The 19,238-nt window shown below is 33.5% G+C and overlaps 1 protein-coding gene across 2 annotated transcripts; it reads right to left on the minus strand.

Annotated features, from left to right (window-relative positions):
* Positions 1 to 1,892: 1,892 nt before the first annotated feature.
* On the minus strand, positions 1,893 to 19,238 carry LOC132755823 (synphilin-1-like). Of its 2 annotated transcripts, none has more exons than XM_060746739.1 (15): positions 19,032 to 19,238; positions 11,607 to 11,725; positions 10,986 to 11,203; positions 10,111 to 10,638; positions 9,553 to 9,741; positions 8,662 to 8,772; positions 8,087 to 8,218; positions 7,640 to 7,809; positions 6,517 to 6,726; positions 6,026 to 6,205; positions 4,439 to 5,485; positions 3,828 to 4,006; positions 3,089 to 3,261; positions 2,878 to 2,906; positions 1,893 to 2,060 (listed from the first exon to the last, which is right to left on the minus strand). In XM_060746739.1, the coding sequence occupies exons 2-15, from the start codon at positions 11,677 to 11,679 to the stop codon at positions 1,973 to 1,975; spliced, it is 3,327 nt and encodes a 1,108-aa protein (XP_060602722.1). In that variant the 5' UTR covers positions 11,680 to 11,725; positions 19,032 to 19,238; the 3' UTR covers positions 1,893 to 1,972. The 2 variants fall into 2 exon arrangements, with proteins under 2 accessions (XP_060602722.1, XP_060602721.1); XM_060746738.1 differs by lacking the exon at positions 19,032 to 19,238 and adding an exon at positions 12,729 to 13,025.

A 19,238-nucleotide genomic window follows, 5' to 3' on the forward strand; every position in this document is an offset into this window, starting at 1 on the left:
CTGTATTTTATTTCATTTATATCAAAAATTATAATAGTTTCTGCAGTGCAGTTTTGACATCTAAATATAGAAAAGACATCCATGTATTACGACGTGAACTGTAACGCACGTGTAAAGTGAACTTGCTGGGTGTAACACCGTAAAACCCGTCCTTGTACGGATCTAAATGTTACAGGGAGGGAGTTGGCTTACTGATTAAGGTGTCCGGCTCTCAGCCATAGGGTCATATGTCACAGGCATACTTGGTTAACGGCTTTTGCTTGTTTCCTCATATTGCACTATTACTGGTTAGTTCCAGAGAAAAGAATCGATGATATGTTGAGCCATCATCTGTCTTCAAAAAAGAGTAAGATTAAACTGATCAAAGTTTTATATTTATCCATGCCCGATACTAAATATCTCAAAAGGCATGGTCAATCTTTCAATGTTGACGAAACCACTTGTAATTGTAGGAAATATTTAAATATATGTACTGACGTTAAAGCGATACGAAGCGCTCAAACATGTTGATGCTGTTACCGCTAGCAGGATAATAGGTAAAAAGAAATGAAGCTCAGTTTAAGGAAATACTTTGTATATATATTTATATCGGTCAACGCCGGGTAAGAATACATGTAAACTAAAAGTATGTTTGAAGTCCAAATCAGATTAAGGTAGAACGCGACGCCACCGGCTAACACATTATCTTAAATTCTACTGCATTATTTTTTTCCTTTATGTTTATATAAAATTTATCGTTTTACGCCGAAATATGCTTGAAAAATTGAAAGAAAATTATAAGTTTTGTGTAGAATTAAAGATATTTTGTCCGCCTATGTAGTTATGATACCCGCAACAATCGCAAATTATTATCAACGACGTCATGTTCCAAAACGGTCTTTGGTGGTCAACTTTGACGTAATGTGTACAAAAAGTGGGTGATATTATTGGAGTAAAATCAAAGGAATCTAATCTGAAATATAGTCAACTTTTGACATGCCAATTTTCAGGACACTACTCGAATGTTCGCAAAGTGTCGCGTTCTTCCTTAAATAAATTCATGGTCATATTAATTATCACAAACATAATAAAAAATATGGCTATAGCAGTGCAGTATCCGCCATACGCCAATGCCCTCCGTAAAGAATAGTCCCAAATTACGTCACATCCGGTAGGGGAGGTAATTCTTCCTGGAAGATAATCGCCTAGTTAAAATGGACTATAGTTAAACCTTAACTTGTAATTAAAGCGGTTTATAGTTTGCTTTATTATCATCAACACATCGGGCAGCAAAATCAACTATCTCAATGGTATCTTACAAAATGATACACGATTCTATTATAAACGGGTGAAAAAAAATCGTTAAAAGTCAAAAGTCAAATTAACATAATCATTTATTTATTTATATGTCAAAAACTCGTTTGAGACAGTTGATATGTAAAAAAAGTTTTACAACAATATCAATGAACAAAATATATTACATTTGATATGCATGTCATAAAAATGAATTTAATGTGAAAACCAATGTAAATTCAGGCCAACGATTATTCAAACACAAAGAACAGCTGCCAAATCAAACAAAAAATCTCCATTTCATGTAACTTTATGGACTGTATCTCTCAGTGGAAAGTTAGTCAATAAGATAAATCCTTTCACCGTGTTTGATTTACATCACATGCCAGAGACCGTAATTTTAATATTTCAGATCCCGTGTCAATTTTTCTCTATATTTTAGCATTGCTTCAAAAAAATGTGTCACCTTGTATGATTTTTCCTGTATTGCTTTTAATTCAGGTGGTGTTTTTTTTTGGTGTTAATCACACTTTTCATTATATTATTGTGTTGCTCGCGATACTGACAAGTTAGAAATTACATGTCAAATTTCATGTTTTTATGCATTGCTCCGAATACGGAATAACTTAAACTCTCCGACGTTTGCGTTCCTCTGGTAGTGTCGATTTTACGACAGATGTCGTGACATCCTCTGAAATGTTTAAACGTAACTTTGCGGTGTCTGTGACCCGCTTGTTGTGTCAGTGTCGCTTCGTATACCGTGTGGATAGCTTTTACCATAATCAGACCTGCAATAGTGGATAGACAGAATTCATATAATTTTAATCAATAATGATTTAATTATGAATCTGTATTGAAGGTTTATTTTTGAAGAATCATTGAATGTTGTTATTTTGCAGTCTTAAATATGGAACGAAACTATTTAGAACATTTAGAAACACACGCTGAAAACCTCAAACCACATTGAGTTTTCTTAAAAGTCTAAATTTTGAAGGCGTTTCTTGCATTGTCAAATGTAAAACATATATGATATAACAAAAAATAAAAAGAGAAGAAAAACAAGGAACGTGACTAGGGTAAAAAAATCATAAGTGCCGCTTCTTAGCGGCTGACTAGGGTTAAAAAAATCATAAGTGCCGCTTCTTAGCGGCTGACTAGGGTTAAAAAATCATAAGTGCCGCTCTTAAATACTAAAGGCACATTATGCCTCAGAAATGATTAAATTTTTACTTCTTTAAAAAGGGCAAACATGAACTTTAGAACGTTTTAATGAAAGTTTAAGAGCATGTTAGATGCTTTTTTTAAAAAAAGAAAGTAGCACTGGATGTGAAATTATTTGTCATATCATAAAGGTAGCAAAATGTAAACAAAGTAGTACTTTGACTTCCATACAAAATACTATATCACTATAACTGTATTAATTGCCAAAAAGATACAGGAAAAAAAGATGATTCATGTAACTTTCAAAAGACAATAAAATTTCACCAAATATAAAAAAAAACTGTTGGGAAATAAAAACAGAATGATTTTTAAGCATAATGGGCCTTTAATGCAGTGCATCTTCCTGTTATTGTATGCTTTAAAGATAAAACGACAGAGTCTTACCATGTCATACTTCTATCCTCTTCATCATCCTACAAAATATAGATATACTCATTATATACCGTATCATTTTCATTTAACGCCCCCCCCCCGACACCGTGCAATCATAAGAGTGTAACAATTATGCAACAACTGCATCAAAAATTGAAAAATATGTTTAAAACATGGCACACATTTTTACCATTTCAAAAACATTTTTAAAAAATGTTCTTACCGTTACAGACATGTTTTCCCAACGCATATTCAGTGGGCCGGATGTAAGTGCTGATCTTCTATCGTAGCGTTCACGAAACTCGGACTCAGTTATTGGTTTAGTTGCAATGGCGTCTTCTAGAGTAAACAATTGTTGTTTACCCCGTTTTCTCGGCTTTGGTTTGGGCTTATTAACTGGAAATCAAAAAATAACATATTTAGTTTATGCTAATTTATTTATGTTCAATTGTGTTGAAAGTAACACTCTCGAATCCGTTCCTGGAACTAACCAGTACTAAGCAATGAGTGTAAAGTTTCTTGCTCACAACCCCTGGCGGGGTTTGAATCTATACGACCAGATATTCTTAAGTGACTAATTCGCCGCGTTAACCAATCGACAACGCTGCCACGCCAAATATAACGTGTCTATCTATACATGTATAAATAGACAAAGAATGGTTAACATAATTATTGTTTTGAAATAACACTGAACGGTTTCACACGAAATACATACCGTATTTGATTGTTACTTCCAAAGTAAAGTAATGCCTACATCGTCATGACTAAATATATGTAAATCAATATTGTCTAAACACATCGTTTATAGAATCATAATGAATGAGAGGAAAAAAGGAAAGAAAACAGTAAATATTAAACATTTTCTTGTCCATGTCTAAATAGTTTAAATACGTCTTATACCCTAATGCGACTTATAATTACGGGACAAATGTTAATGAAACATGGCAAGCATCCATACTTACAGCTATGTCTTTCTCGCAACGCTCCATTGACATCAATAACAACACGGTTACCGGAATGGCCTGACGATGTTACTCCAATACCATCGTCCGTGTTGTCAGCAACCGGATGTTGCTGAAATCCACCCATCACTTCGCCGGTAGAGGTCGTTATCCTCTCACGGTAATTATCACTTGAAAATCTAAAGAAAAGAAGAAAACAATCTACAAAACGGCGAACACATGTGTAAGTTCTAGTTTTAACTTTACATTTATGATTTTCATGTAGATAAATCTACATGATATTTAATTTAGATAAATGTGATGAATAAGGTGAGCGGTGTCCTAGTGGTTAAGGTGTCTAACTCTCCACGGTCCCAGGGATCATGAGTTTGAGCCCTAATCGGGTCACGACCATGTTTTTATATGACACCAGTACTGGTTGGTTCCAGGATGCGGACTCGAAAGTGATTAATTTAAGTTGCAAGAACTTGTTTTGCATGGGAGCTTAAATAAATATGTATTAACCAAACGTGATGAATATGATCTTCATTTCAATAGGAATACACTCATTATGTTTGCTCGTTTGTATACTAAAAGTTTGGTCAAAGCTCGCAATAGGCACCGTTACGTACCGTGTCTGTTGCATGGAACGTAAATGACTCCTTAGTCTATGTTCTCTGAGTTCATCGAACGAGAACCCGTCATTTTCTAAATTAAGATGTATCTTTCTTCTGATGTCATTTCCGTATGGGAAAGAAACTTTGAAATTCGGGGATTCCTCAGCTTGATTGTCATTTCCGATGTCCCACCAATACGAAGCCGTGTCTGTGGTTGTGTCATTTGTGACGTCATCACTTGATGTTGTCTCCAGACTGGCTAACCCTAATTTAGAATACCAGTCAGAGGCACCGGAAGTCTCTGACGTAATAGAAGTAAATGTTGATGTATACATAGACCCTATGGAGCCTACACCGTCTGGAATCGAATCCCTGCTTTCAGCAGACGATACAGTGTGTTCGGACTCGTCCGAAGCTTTTTCTCTATTTCTCTCCCCTGCAATAAGCAGATCGATTCGTTCATCTAAAGATAACAATTTTGTGAAAGGTCTTTCAGTCGGATTTTCGTTTTCCTTATTGTCGTTCAGTAACTCCTCATTATCGTTTTCACCAGGCTTACACTCTACCAGTTGTTCAGTCAGTTTAGCACTAACTTTATTCACTTCCGGTTGTATACAATGTCCATTTACTATATCGTTTGACCTAGGTTCTGTTGGTTCTCTAAAATTAGAGGATTTGTCAAAATGTTTATCACTTTCTAACTCTCGTCTGCTAATATCTAAATGTCGTCTGCTAATATCATCTTTATCGTTGTCTGTATTAATAGACTCAACTTGTTTCTCACTTTTTAATTTTACGCTTTCGTGAAGTTGAACATCTAAAGTTCTTTCGGTATTTTTGTCTTTCCTATTGAAGCGTTCAGACAACGGGTTAGGTTGGGGTTTTATGACAGGTGGATTTATTTCAGGAGAGTTTTTATCTTCTCTGTTAGCTAATTTCTTTCGAGATTTCAGTTCGGTAATGTCGGGGGATTTCTTTCTCAGTTTCAAATATTTGTCGTACACAGCACCGGTTTCCCAATTCTCTAACATGTATTCTTTGTGGATATCGCGGATTAATGAGCTGCAAATTAATATATATGAATGTTAAATTAGACCAATCAAATAATGAAACAGTTCATTATGAATACTTTTACAATGTACTTATATCAAATCTCGCTTAAAATGATATTTTAAAGTACATTTAGTGATCAAAAGTGACAACCCGGGGATCACGGGTTTGATCCCTAATCGGGTCACGACCATGACACCAGTACTGATTGGTTCTAGGAAGCGGACTCGAAACTGATTAATATAAGTTGCAAGAACTTGTTTCGCAATCGAGCTTAAAGAAATATATTTAAACCTAAAGTGACATGGTGTCGTGTTTAAAAAAAAGAGAGAGAAAAATGTTTATATCTAAACAACAAAGATTTTGCTATAAATAGGTAGTAGATCTATAAAAGACTTGGCCCAGGTCAATACTAAATTTCAACATTATACATGTCTAAATCTATATTTAAATGCATTTACGGTTCACTAAATGTAATCTACATGCTAAAAATAGAATGTGATCTTGTCGAAAGAACTTGTCGAAATAAGGACACTGTAAACTGATGACTACCTCAATTTTGACGAATTCGCATCAATTCCTTCACCATTAATGACGTCGCCGCTCGGAAGAATAACGTCATCAATCGACGAAAACAATTTTTGAAGGGCATCATCCATGTCGGATAGGGGAGAGAACTCAAATGTATCCTCAAGACGCTCAATCTCGCCCCGGAGTTCTTCTAACTTGTCCCTACACAGTATAAAACAAATACTCAAATTGCTCGTTACGTCAACCTTCATTGGATTATGGTGACGTCTGTATAACCTATATACGCGTTTACATGCTGTAAATTCATGCAGCTATTTATCTTAAAAAAACCGTGCTGTAAAAATTATACTTCTTTGTAAACATTACATACATTTTTATTGTTTTTTATCAATATTTTAAATACTGATGGAAAACTTGCGAAATGTAGACCAATCCACTATAAGTAGGCACGGGCTTGTGAAACACTTATAATTCCGCATATTGTTCCGTAATAAAAACCAACAGATACGTACCTTGCTTCTTTTCGCTTCGCAGCGCTGTCCATGCTGGTGTGTTTTACAAATAATTGTAGATCTTCTTCAAGTTTGTTAAGCGTTTCGAGAATGCTTTCCTTATTTTCTGACAAGAGTAGACTGGTTTCCGAACACATATCACCATAACGTTTGAGACACAGTCTAACGTGTTCTAAACTTGGCTTCACGGAACACAACTGGTCGCTCAGTCTGCAAATTTTAAACAATAACAATAACAATGATAAATTTATCACAAGTGTTTGTAAATGTCATAAAACGTCACTATATCATATATATAATTATACAGAATTGGTACATTTTTGAAGAACCTAAAAAATTTTTTTTTAATTTTATTGATTATTTATTTTTTGCAAATTTCAGAAACTTTCAGATTCACGAAACGTTTTCTTTTATCTATAAAAAAATCCAAGAAAAATATTGGTCATACTATTACTTAAATTGACGATCCATATAGAAATTATTGTCCAAAATTAAATTGTGGTGTACAGGCTATATAATAAGCTTTGCAAACATGATGCACTATTTGTATTTAAACATATATGAAAATAATATATATTTAAAGAGTTAGAGCTGCAAGCCTCCAGATGAGCCTAAACAATTCTTGACAGCAAATCAGCCTAGTATAAATTTTACGACATCCGGGTTGCTTAGCAACACAACTCTGTGCCACCGTGATCTTAATCGCAACTACTCGGCCCTTTCCGTCAGTCTTCGGATAAGATAATAGCCGAGGCAGTTCCGATTGCCGTGATCCTTGTAAGATTATACGAAAAGTAATGAATACGAAAGTAAAGAAATAATTCATTATGTTATATGCAATAAATTTCTACATAATTCAAGAAACAATCTTTTCGTTATGTGCGAATAATGGCCGATTTTGTAGTATTTATCACCATATTTCTACTGGTGACAAACACAGTGAACGTTTTTATAGCATATCTTCACACATTTATTGGCAATTTTCGTAGATTTTAAGTGTCATTATAATGTGTAAATTACTTTGACAATTTTTTACTATTTAATACAATTAAAGCTTTTGTGAAAATTAGAGTGAATCTGGAGGCATGCTGCTTTTATATATTCAAATGCTCTTAACAGTTACCTTGAATTCAGACTGATTGTGTCCCTTAAAGATGACCATAAGTCTTCGCAGACATTGAGAAGTAATAAATATTCAAAACAAGCATGGCTTCGGCTCTGATGTGCTACGTGAAGAGGGCGCTGTTGCATTAAATTTCCGGAAGTGACATCATATCCGGCTGCTACCAGAGCCTAAAAGGACAGAAACATATTTTTAGCCACAAAAAATATTGTCTGAAAGGAATTTTATTCAATATGAGATTTCTTGCAAACCTTCTCGAATTTCTCGTTGACTTTAGTTCAAATGGTATTATTTTCATTGGAAAAGAATAAAAATGCTTAAATTAAATTGTATATATTTAAAAAAAATTTAATACAAATAAGATTTTTTTTCAAAGAAAATAATGTTTATTGTTTTAGTACTAGAATGATAAAGGTTAGTTTGAAATTAGGTGAATACGAGCAATACCTGTAAACAATGGATATTGCCATGTCTCGCTGCAAGGTGCGCTGCTGTGTTTCCACGTGTGTCTCCTGGCAACGTGCACGCGCTTTGTGGATCACGTGACATGTAGGTTAGTAAAAGACTCAAACAATCGGCCTAAAATGTGAAAAATCAAGGTTTTGTTAACTTTTTTTCTACTTACGAAGTACATTTTTTTACACATATACTTTCTGTTTGAAACGGTTTGTCATAATTTCATACCACAACATCTCAGTTTCTTTTCTGGAACTTATAATGGGTATGGTAGATTTTTTTAAAAGTAAAATAAAAAAATTGCAGTAAGAAAGGGGGATATGATTTCACAAATACGAAGCACCATTTTTTCAAACTCAGCCCGGTTCCTTAAAGAAAATCAGGGCAATCATTTAATGCAAGCTCTGATTAGCGACCCCCTCTGTAGAGCTCTAAATTACAACATTGTAAGCTCTTTCCAAGACCTCCCAATAAATATATAACCTGTCTAGACCAAAAGCAGCTTGCATCAACAAATAAATATGTTGTCACTAACAGGGTGTTATTGTATAGGGGTTTTAATGTACCTGTCCAAATTGTGCACACACGTTCAGTAACCTGTTTACTAGAGATAGACTCAGGGACCTCCTTCTTTGGTTCCGCTCTAGGATCACCTTCAGACAATCATATTTACCAACCTGAAAATAATATGAAAAATTTAAAAACTACCATACTGGGTAACTAGTAATCTAAAAGATCGGTGTATAAGAAAGGGTACAGAGCCGAAGTATTTTTTGCAATACTTCACGAAGTCAGGAAATTCACTGAGGTTCAAAGAGTAAAAACATAAAATTTGAAAATATTACGAATATCAAGTGAAGCACTTTAAATGGGGGAATTTTACAAAAGATAAAGAAATATTAAGTCCAACTCAATTGAAAATCCCGAGTTTTTAGCCTATTTTAAGTGAAAAGCGTTGCTAAGGCTTACCCTTTTTGGTTCATGTTTCATAATAGAAATGGTTATTCAAGAATAAAAGTGGGAGATGAGCTGGAAGTTTACAGACAAGTTATTGGTCCAGACCTTAATCAATTGGTGCACAAATCTCGGAAAGATATTTTAGTCCCGTCATGTCAAACAAAAAAACCTCTAAAAAACAACTCAGTGACGTCCCTTTAAGAAATACTTTATATCTTCAACAAGAATCGTTGTGATACATGTATATGATTAGGTAACGTTTTTTCCATGCATGCACTATATTCAATAAAAATAAAGAAGAACAGCAGCCAATCTTCTCAAAACGAAGGGAAAAAAGCTGTTTGTTATACCTTTAAACTGACGTCACATATCACATGGTTTAATTCATTCCGTAAACTTTACTTTCACCATTGTTAAAAATCTTTAATTTATTTGATTAAATTAATGATATTTATTTTCAATTTCAAGATTTCAAATTATTTAATCATTCTAAGGCAAACCTTTGCAGCTATTTCTATCGCAGTTTCGTTCTCTACGTTCATCTCTGACGTCATTTCCGGAAACTTCTCCAGTATAAATTTTACGACATCCGGGTTGCCTAGCAACACAACTCTGTGAAGTAAGTTATTGCCATGGTGATCTCGTAGTTTGAAAACATCGCCTGGTTGCATATCCTCAATTTTCTGCATCTAAATAAAAGATAAAAACAGTATAATAGATTGCTGGTTATTGGAACCACTTATCGCTCAATATAGCAATATGTAATGGTAAAATGTTTAATATTGGCATCCAGTTCAGATACAAAAAATTGAGTAATGAAAAAAGAAAAAAAAAGAAAAAGAAACAAAGAAAACAAAAACGGGCACATTATCAAATCTGTATTCAAAAAGTAACCATTATCAAACATTTTAGCTTGCAGTATTTTGTATCAGAATGTAGTTTAAAAACCAAATTTGAAATGAAATAGATATTTAGTTTACAAATTAAAATGATGTATAGGAAACGGAACCGATAGGTTACAATCTTTAGACTGTTTTGTTAGCTTCGTAGGTACTTACTATATCCCCAGAATTTCCTGCCAAAATTTCAGAAAAAACTCCTTGCTCACTTGGGCTTGAATTTCTATTTTTAGAACTATTCATCTTGTATGTCCTTGACTGATGTTCCGGTAACGACCACGGTGCAGGGGTACTTTTCACCGGAACGGTTTGGTCCATCCCTTCCGAAAATGTCTCCGAAAACGATGTGATTTGCGAATCGGAAACGGAACAAGAATCCGTCCGAAAAACGTCATCACTTAAATTATTGGAACCATTCTGTTGACTGGCACTCGCGAATTCACTGGTAGTTTCGGACTCCGATTTATCACACTGGTCCGAGAAATTCACAACTTTCTTGCTTGTATTGCTACTTAGATTTCTCCATTTGTGTCGCTTACTAAACACCCCACCTCCTTTCTTCGATCTCTTCGAGTCACGTGATCGTATCTCATCTTCGGATAATAAGCTAGTGTCGTCTGAACCTTTGAAGCCGAACTTTTTCTTAAGCTTACTGTACTTGGTAGCAACCTGCGGTCTTTTTCCACCCTAGAATAGAGATATCAGTAAATATCTTGTTTAAAACATTCATGTTTATTAAGACTGCTACAACAGTTACATTTGCAGTATTTTATTCTGTTTTGCTATAATTCCAATGTTTACCGGAAGTGCTACATTTTAGACGAACAGACGACAGCTTAAACTGGTATACTAGTTCCAGAAAATATCAATCGGTCAGTTATGATCAATATCGGTCTGATTAAAAAAATGTAAAAGACAACCAAGTTAAAAGCAAAAGGTAAAATCGATGAGTAAGGAACTACTTTCTTAAAGTCACCAAAACATGTATTCTCGAGTGAAGTAATAGTTCTCTACAAAATATAGAAACGCCTTACTGAAACAAATTTTGTGTCTTGCTTTGACGTCACATTATCTTTTGCTGCAGCAAAACATTCAGCGATGGAATCATCGATCGGAAATTGTTGGACGAAAGTTTCAAACTCAACCTCGTTTTGATAAATAGCCTCGTTTTCAGAATAACTGTGACGCACATTTCCTCTTGGGGATTCAATATGGCCGTAGCGTTCCTGTATGCTTTTCATGGATATAAAATCTGCGGATGTAATAAAACACGTAAGTAAAAAGTGATTTACGAATCAGATACAATTCGAAATTACTTTACAATAATGTATCATACTCTTTGAGTAGGCCTACTATTTCAAAATTATCATTTTTAACTTCAACATAGTAAGAAGAGTAACAAACAATATTTTAAAATTTCAAAAAATGGTATTTTTACAGGTTAATTTCAGTAGAAGTAGATGATTAAAGAAATCCTAAAGTGACCATTGAGGGGATATTTATCGTGCAGTCGCTTACACTTTTTCTCCCCTAATGGTAACATCATACGATGCACGTGTGATTCGTATCATAGTTATGTTTTGTTGGCTGAAGCCAAAAAAGCTACTTTTAACAATTTACAAAAATTATGTTCAAGTAAACATTTCTTTTCTCACCAAAGATTGCTTCCGGATTCTGTTCAATGAATTCCATATCGACACTTGAGCCGGGAACCAAAACATCGTCCATGTTATAGTGTCCTCTATCGGTTTCTGGTATTTGGTAGTCAAGGAATCTTAAAGAAAAGATGATATAAACATAATTATCAACACACATTTACAATGCAAAAAGTTGACTTTGATTGACCTCTGACACTTGCACCTGACTGTTTGTATAAGTTTCTCTGAAAATTCAAAACTTTCATTATATATACTGTATCAATTTCCATTCATATGTTGCCAAAATAGAATCTGTAAGATAAAATAGAAACGTACCGTGACGCATGTTACTTTACCGTGACTTATGTTAAGTATACCGTGACGTATATTACTACACCGTGACGCATGTAACTACACCGTGACGTGTGTTACTGCACCGTGACATATGTTACCACACGGTGACGTGTGTTACTACTCTGTGACGTATGTCACTACACTGTGACGTATGTTACTACACCGTTACGTATGTAACTACACCGTGACGTATGTTATTACACCGTGACGTGTGTTACTACACTGTGACGTATGTTACTACACTGTGACGTATGTTACTACACTGTGACGTATGTTACTACACCGTGACGTATGTTACTACACCGTGACGTATGTTACTACACCGAGACTTATCATTTTTCACCGTGACATATACACCGTGACGTATGTTACTACCACGTGACGTATGTAACTTCATCGTGACGTATGTTATTACACCGTGACGTATATAACTATACCGTTACAATTGTAACTATACCTTCGCAAATGTATTTGATACTATATCGTATGAGGTAACTTGTTATAATGAATGTGACTTATGTTCAAAGTGCGCAACGATTATTTGAAACCAAAACCGGATGTCACCCTACACAGATTTTCGGTTTTTTCCATCAAAGGGAAAAATGGGGGTCGTGTTAGAATACACCGTGACGTACGTTATACACCGCGAGGTATGTTACTACACCGTTACAATTGTAATTATACTTTTGCAAATGTAATGTGGTAACATGTTATAATAATTGTGACGTTTGTTACAATATCGGAACGTATATTACTAAACCGGATGTTACTTCACACAGTAATTACCTTTCAATATACTCCAGATTATGCACGCGACTATTTCTTCGTCCTGGGAACAAAGACGATGGCGATATGACCTGGGATTCGTCAGCAACACAAAAGTTCCTTAATAGTGTGAGCATGTTTACAAATAACAAATGAACCGTTGTGGAGTCAACAAGATATCTTAAATTTATATCACTAAACGTATTCCGTAGATTTTGTATCCATCCCTTTCAGCGATCAAAAATTATTTCAAAGTATATTTTTAACGAGTCCAAGGCAAGTAAACTATTTTAAGCGCGTTTTTATAGCCTGTAAAATGTATACATGTGCGGACATCACAAATTTTAAGATATTAAAGGTTTAATTAATCGTAAATTATTGATTAACGTATAGTGTATACTATACGGTGATTAGTTTGAAAAATAAAGATAGAATTTCAGAAACTTTGCGCATCGTATTCATCAGTAAACAATGACTATGTGATCTACAAGAACAATAAAACCTAAGTCATGTAAGAAATCACCGTCGGTTAATTTATATTCCGTACAAGTCATACTATTTACTACATTATAGTATGTCGATGGTAAGAAATATAGTTTGGTAGTAACGACTAAATAAAACAACACCTCTATGGACTTTGATGTTCGGAGTTTGACTCCGCGGATTTTGTTGAACTTGAGACCGATGAGAAATTATATCAGGTATAGCAAATTCTCATTCTATCTCGGAACAACAGTAACGTCGCTTAGGTATAAAATGTCTATCTAAGACCTTTTTTTTCGTTTTTTTTTGTTTGTTTTGTTTTGTTTTTGTTTTTTTTGTTTTGTTTGTTTTTTTTTGTTTGTTTTTTTGGGGGGGGGGGTGCGAGTTTTTCGTTGTTGTTTTCCAATGGAGCAACAAAAGAAATATATATGTGTGGATCCGCACCAATTCTTAATAACAACCGAAATGAAACGAAGATATTTTTTGACAGGTTATATGGCATTATTTCAACAACCGTTCATATACGGCCATATAACCGTTCAGGAATAATGTATTAATAACGACTTTATAATGCTGCAAACTTCCTTTTTTAGGGATGAAAAGTAAGATTTCCTCATAAATTGACACCAGCCGTGTATATAAAAGTATAAAAACCTCACAATTATCCAATGAAAAGCGACGTTACATGCAGTATTATAATGTAAAAAGGATAGGGTATAACTATGTAAATAAATGAAAAGTAAAATTTCCACTCTGTTCTAAACATATTGTTTGCTTACGGAATAACGTCAACGAAAATCATGTACGTAATTTATAGAACTAAATAAAGTAGCATTCTATCGTACAATAAGCCCCATGTGTACAGTACCATTCAGCCGTTTGGTTAGATATTTAGGCCTAACTTAAAAAAGTGTTTGTTTTTCCTCCAGCGACCCAGGCCAGTTTGGGTAAGGTAGGGTAGGTAGATTTTTTTTTATCTTATCTAACATTTAAAATTATATGGACAAATAAATAAATAAATAAATAAATGAATAAAATAAATGCTTAAATGTTTAAAGTTGCATGCCTCAAGATTTTTCTCTTAGTTGATTATCTTGATTTTTTCAAAGAAAAATTCAAGATATATCCCTGCATGTTTGTATATTTACAATCCAGAAACATGGGACATATAAAAATGTGATTCTCAATGACATACACTGTTTCCATGTTAAGTTAAAATAATTATAAAAATGGCAATAAAACGTTTTGGTTATCTTTGATTTTTGTAGGTAGGTAGGTAGATAGGTAGGTAGGTAGGTAGGTAGGTATCGGGAGAGGAAACAAACAATATTTTATTTCAAGCCTTTCAATAATGATAAATGAATGAAAATTGGCGCTGTTTAATCAATGACGGGCTCTTCTATTGATCTGAACGTATAAAATTACAGATATCAAAATAATTGGAACAATAGCATGAAAGGGTGCTTAGTTGTTACCAATTATTTATGCTTTTAATATGGCAGATCGTTTTTATAGATATTTCGAATACGTGATATTCTGAATACGTGATATGAAAGTTTAGGGCTTTATATGCTGATAATGCCTCGCCTTAATCCAACTTGTCAATACATTCAAATTATGAAATATTTGTCTTCTATGTCACTCGGAAAAAATATAACGTGACTATAAAATAATTAAAATGAATTAAAATTCTAAAAAAAATAATATTTGTCATTGGTAAATCTGTCACGTGGTCTGATCCAATTGCGCCACATGCATCGTGAGAGCTTTATATGAAATAATGTTATAAGAAAAAAAATACATAAAAATACGTAAACTGTGCGTGAAATGGTATGATTATGAGGAAAGCACAGATTTTTTTGTCAATATCAAAATTAACACAACACGTAATTTCGCTCGATTTACGCTGCTTTGCATATGAAATAAGTTTGTTCTTTTTTTTTTTAAACATTCCTACGGGCTATCGGCGCGGGGTTGAGTCCTATCTACTGGGACCTCCCGGACCCTCTAAACTGTCCAATTATCTTTCAACCCCTGAAGAAAAAAAACACATATCAATAGGAAAAAACTATTCTAACAAAACTATATCCCTGATCTATAAACTATAATGTTTATAGTATTCCATATATATTTATTTTCCCTTTTTTGTATTCTAGAAAGTCCCGGGGGTGAATCCCTCGGGGAAAGGGCCTGATCCCACGTTGTAAGCCCGTGCACATTCCAACAGAAATCTGTAGTTTCAAAGCGGGACGACCTCGGTTTCACTATTCAATTTAAACGAAATGAAAAGTATTTTATATTATAAAAAACAACAACATTTAAAACACTTACCAATTCGAATTCAACCCTTTAAACAAAATTATCTCCCTTACAAACGCTCTGTTTAAGATGCGCGTTGAATATTTCTTTTTTTTTATCAAGATCTCTACAAATTATCTAAACTGTAAAGGAATCTCTATAAAAAAGTTAAATTTTATCAAAAACACTAGCTTGTTATATTGACCCTTTACACATCCTAATATTGATCAATCAATGACTGATTAAATGTTAAGGTAGGGGATAACCACTGGTAAAAATTGTACCAAGGGGCACTTATGGTCTACCTCCACTTATAAAGCAGGAAAGTCTCGCATTATGACATTTACAGTGTAGATACGACCTAAAAAGGTAACTAAAACAAAAATGGGAAACAGTGTGGTCGCTTACACTAATGTTCAGAATATACTTCTAGTCCTACGTTCTCATAACCTTGAACCTAATTTATGTAAAACGAAAGTCAAATTAATTGGCATTTTACAATCGCAAACGTCGCGTATATTTAGAAACGTGTGCATCTCATGATATACATTGTAATTTTGAACAACATTGCCCTTTTTAACATTATCACTTCAAGAAGATGAATACCCTAGAAAGTCATATGAAAAGAAAAAAAATCAGACAAGGTTTCTGTCTTCAGAATAATATACAAGCGCATGCGCGAGCTCTAAAATTTAACCTTCCGTCCCTCTCCGTCGTACTACGGTAAAATAAGATAGTTGGTAACCGGCGAAGTGTTCCGAATATAACGCCCAGACGTAAAAAATCATTTAAGTAAACGTTAATTTATAGGAAGTGAATACAATTAAAAATATGATCTAAGAAAACATAAACAATATTTTTCTTCTCAAATTTTTATAACATCTGATTTATTTAAGCGACTACACACACGTACGCAATCTAGAATTTTTTTACCCGCTGGGTATACAAAAACATTTTCTCTGGTCGAACAGGTACGACGGAAACGGTATTTATAATTTAACAATACCTTCTACAAAGATAAAATCTAAACTATCAATATTTTTATTGACATTTCAGTAACTTGTAAGGCTATGCAGGAATTAATTATTTAATACTTTATATCTAAAATCAATCTATCTAAAGTCATTCTTCTATATCCCCCCACCGTGTGCAGAATTTAATTTGACAAACTGAAACAGGTATTTGTATAAGATTCGGAAGCCTCTTGTCAAACAAAAATAGGCACATTTACGGGGACACAGTTTTTTCTTGTGTGTATTTTTACTCTGTTTACTGAAAGAGTAAAATTTAGAGCGTTATATGTAATGGAAAAGGATAAAAATATATTAATTTTTTTTATGATATGATGACAGTAATTTCATGAATTTTTTTATGATATAATGATAATTATGTCATGAGTTTTATTCTAAGATATAATAATAAATACGTCATGATTTCTTTTTGATATGATGACAATTATGTCATAAGCAACTTTCACAAATGAGGGTATTGAGTTTTTATGTGGAGGTGGTAAAAAACGCCAGTGCTTGTGTAGCGGTATTAAAATCGCCAGTAGCTGGTTGGGTGGCGGTGGTAATAATCGCCCGCTCCTTGTGTGGCGGTGGTGAAAATCGCCAGGTGCTCTCAATTTTTATTTCTTGATTCAGGAAACGTGAGAGATTTTGCAAAAGAATCCGCCATACGAGTATATGCCACCCGGTCATACAGTTCGCTTTTAATGTATTGGGGAGCAAGTTTACCCATTTAAAGTAATACCTTCGGATAAACTTCGGATACGAATTTACTTAGTTATTATGAATAATAACCGAGATTTTCCGATTGCACATATAAATGTAAAAAGAGGATCCCGCGATATATGACACAAGTACACGTTTCCTTCTTTATCTTGATGTCAATTGCTGTTATAACATATAAGGTCATGGCACATATATTATTGACAACGATCTTTAATTGATATTTTCGGTAATAAACGCAGCAGCAAACGCTCAAATTTATACGAAATACCGGTAGTGACATTTCAACTTCATACATTCACGATTTCAAAATACAGAATTCATGAATTCAAGATTTCAAATTCACGAATTCAACTTCGTGAATTTACGTTTTGAATTTCACGATTTCAACTTAGTGAATTCACGATTTCATCTTTGTTTCTACGTAAAGATGAATTTGTGAAAGTGAAATCGTGAATTCGTCAAGATGAAATTGTAAAGATCAAAACGTGACATTGTGAAGTTGAAATCGTGAATTCATGAAGTTTAATCGTAAAGATCAAAACATGAATTCGTGAAGTTGGAATCGTGAATTCCTGAAAAACGTGATTTCATTGAAAATGACACAGAAGTTGAAATGTTCCCATCCGTCTTTCGTAGATTTAAATTAATTTTCGTGAAATTAAGTTATAAATTGTTCTTACGAGTAAAAAATGAACTGAGATTTTTATATTGTATTGTTGGCGAGAGGTAATGTACATTACTTAATGCTGAAATTATTATTTGTTGTTGTTGTTGTTTATCATAGCCTTAGTCACTTATTATCTATACAAATTACTACATGTACATTTTTAGTTTATCAAAACATGCCAAAAACTTACTCCTTTACAAAAGTGAAAGAGTTTTGGCGAAGAAATAAACCCGTTATATTTGTCATTTAAGAAAATTCCGGTTTTTCGAAAGAAAAGTTTTAATTTTAATGGTAGAATTTAGGTGTAATAGTAAACCCCTGTTAGAATTTACTTCGTATATCATTTTTTTTTCTTAATGGTGTCATTGTCATTACTTTCATTTGTTGGTGTCATTGTTCTCAGTGCCATAATTCTAACTTGAATCTGTTGATGTCATACTCTTAAACTCTCATTTCTTGGTGTCATAAATTTAACTTTGATCTGAGGTGTCATAATTTTAACTTGAATCTGTTGATTTCATAATTTTAACATGTAATAATTGTAACTATAATCTGTTGAGGTCATAATTTTTAAAATTGTGTTAATGTCAAAATTTTCTTTTTTCTTTATTCATACCATACGTCTAAGACCAGTGTCACAACCTTTTATAGTAATATTGTCAAACATATACCTTAACTTGGTGTCAAAATTCCGTAACAAATTGTATTGGTCTATTGAGTTGGTGGAATATATATTATCTATTACTGAAGCGAAAAACAACAACAACAACAACAACAAAACAACAACAAAAAGCCACCGCTCTTTCAATTTAAAATCTTCATCATATCTTCAAGGAAATCTTATTCCAGCTCAAACAAGAACACCTTTTCCCCCAAAATTATATTATGGCCAAGAATTAGAATTTAAATGTCTTAAAATTGACTTTTTATTAATTCTATACCACCATAAATTTATTAAACAATAATCACAAGGATAAAACCCCACTCATAAGTTAAGAAAAGAAAAACAAAACAGTCTCGGTTAAGAGATATCTCTGTCGGTTTTATTTAGATAATAAAAACGCCCGTATGTTGACAATTTGACAATTAATAAGATACAACCAATTTTAAAACAAAATAATTATATCAAATTAAACTCACCAGTGCATTGCCTGTTTAACTCCGTTTTTTTTTCTATCGCTATCGAATGTTACGAGAAAAAAATAGTCCTGTACAATATTTATAAAATGATCAATGGTTTGTAGGTACAAACTCGTGTAAAGCTATATCATAATATAGTATTGAAGATCTGTCAGTTATTAAATACATAAGAAATACATTAAATACATCCTATCTTTAACACGACAC

Source organism: Ruditapes philippinarum, unplaced genomic scaffold (assembly GCF_026571515.1).
Source record: "Ruditapes philippinarum isolate M1 unplaced genomic scaffold, ASM2657151v2 ctg608_1_1_1_1, whole genome shotgun sequence".
NCBI classification, from domain to species: domain Eukaryota; kingdom Metazoa; phylum Mollusca; class Bivalvia; order Venerida; family Veneridae; genus Ruditapes; species Ruditapes philippinarum.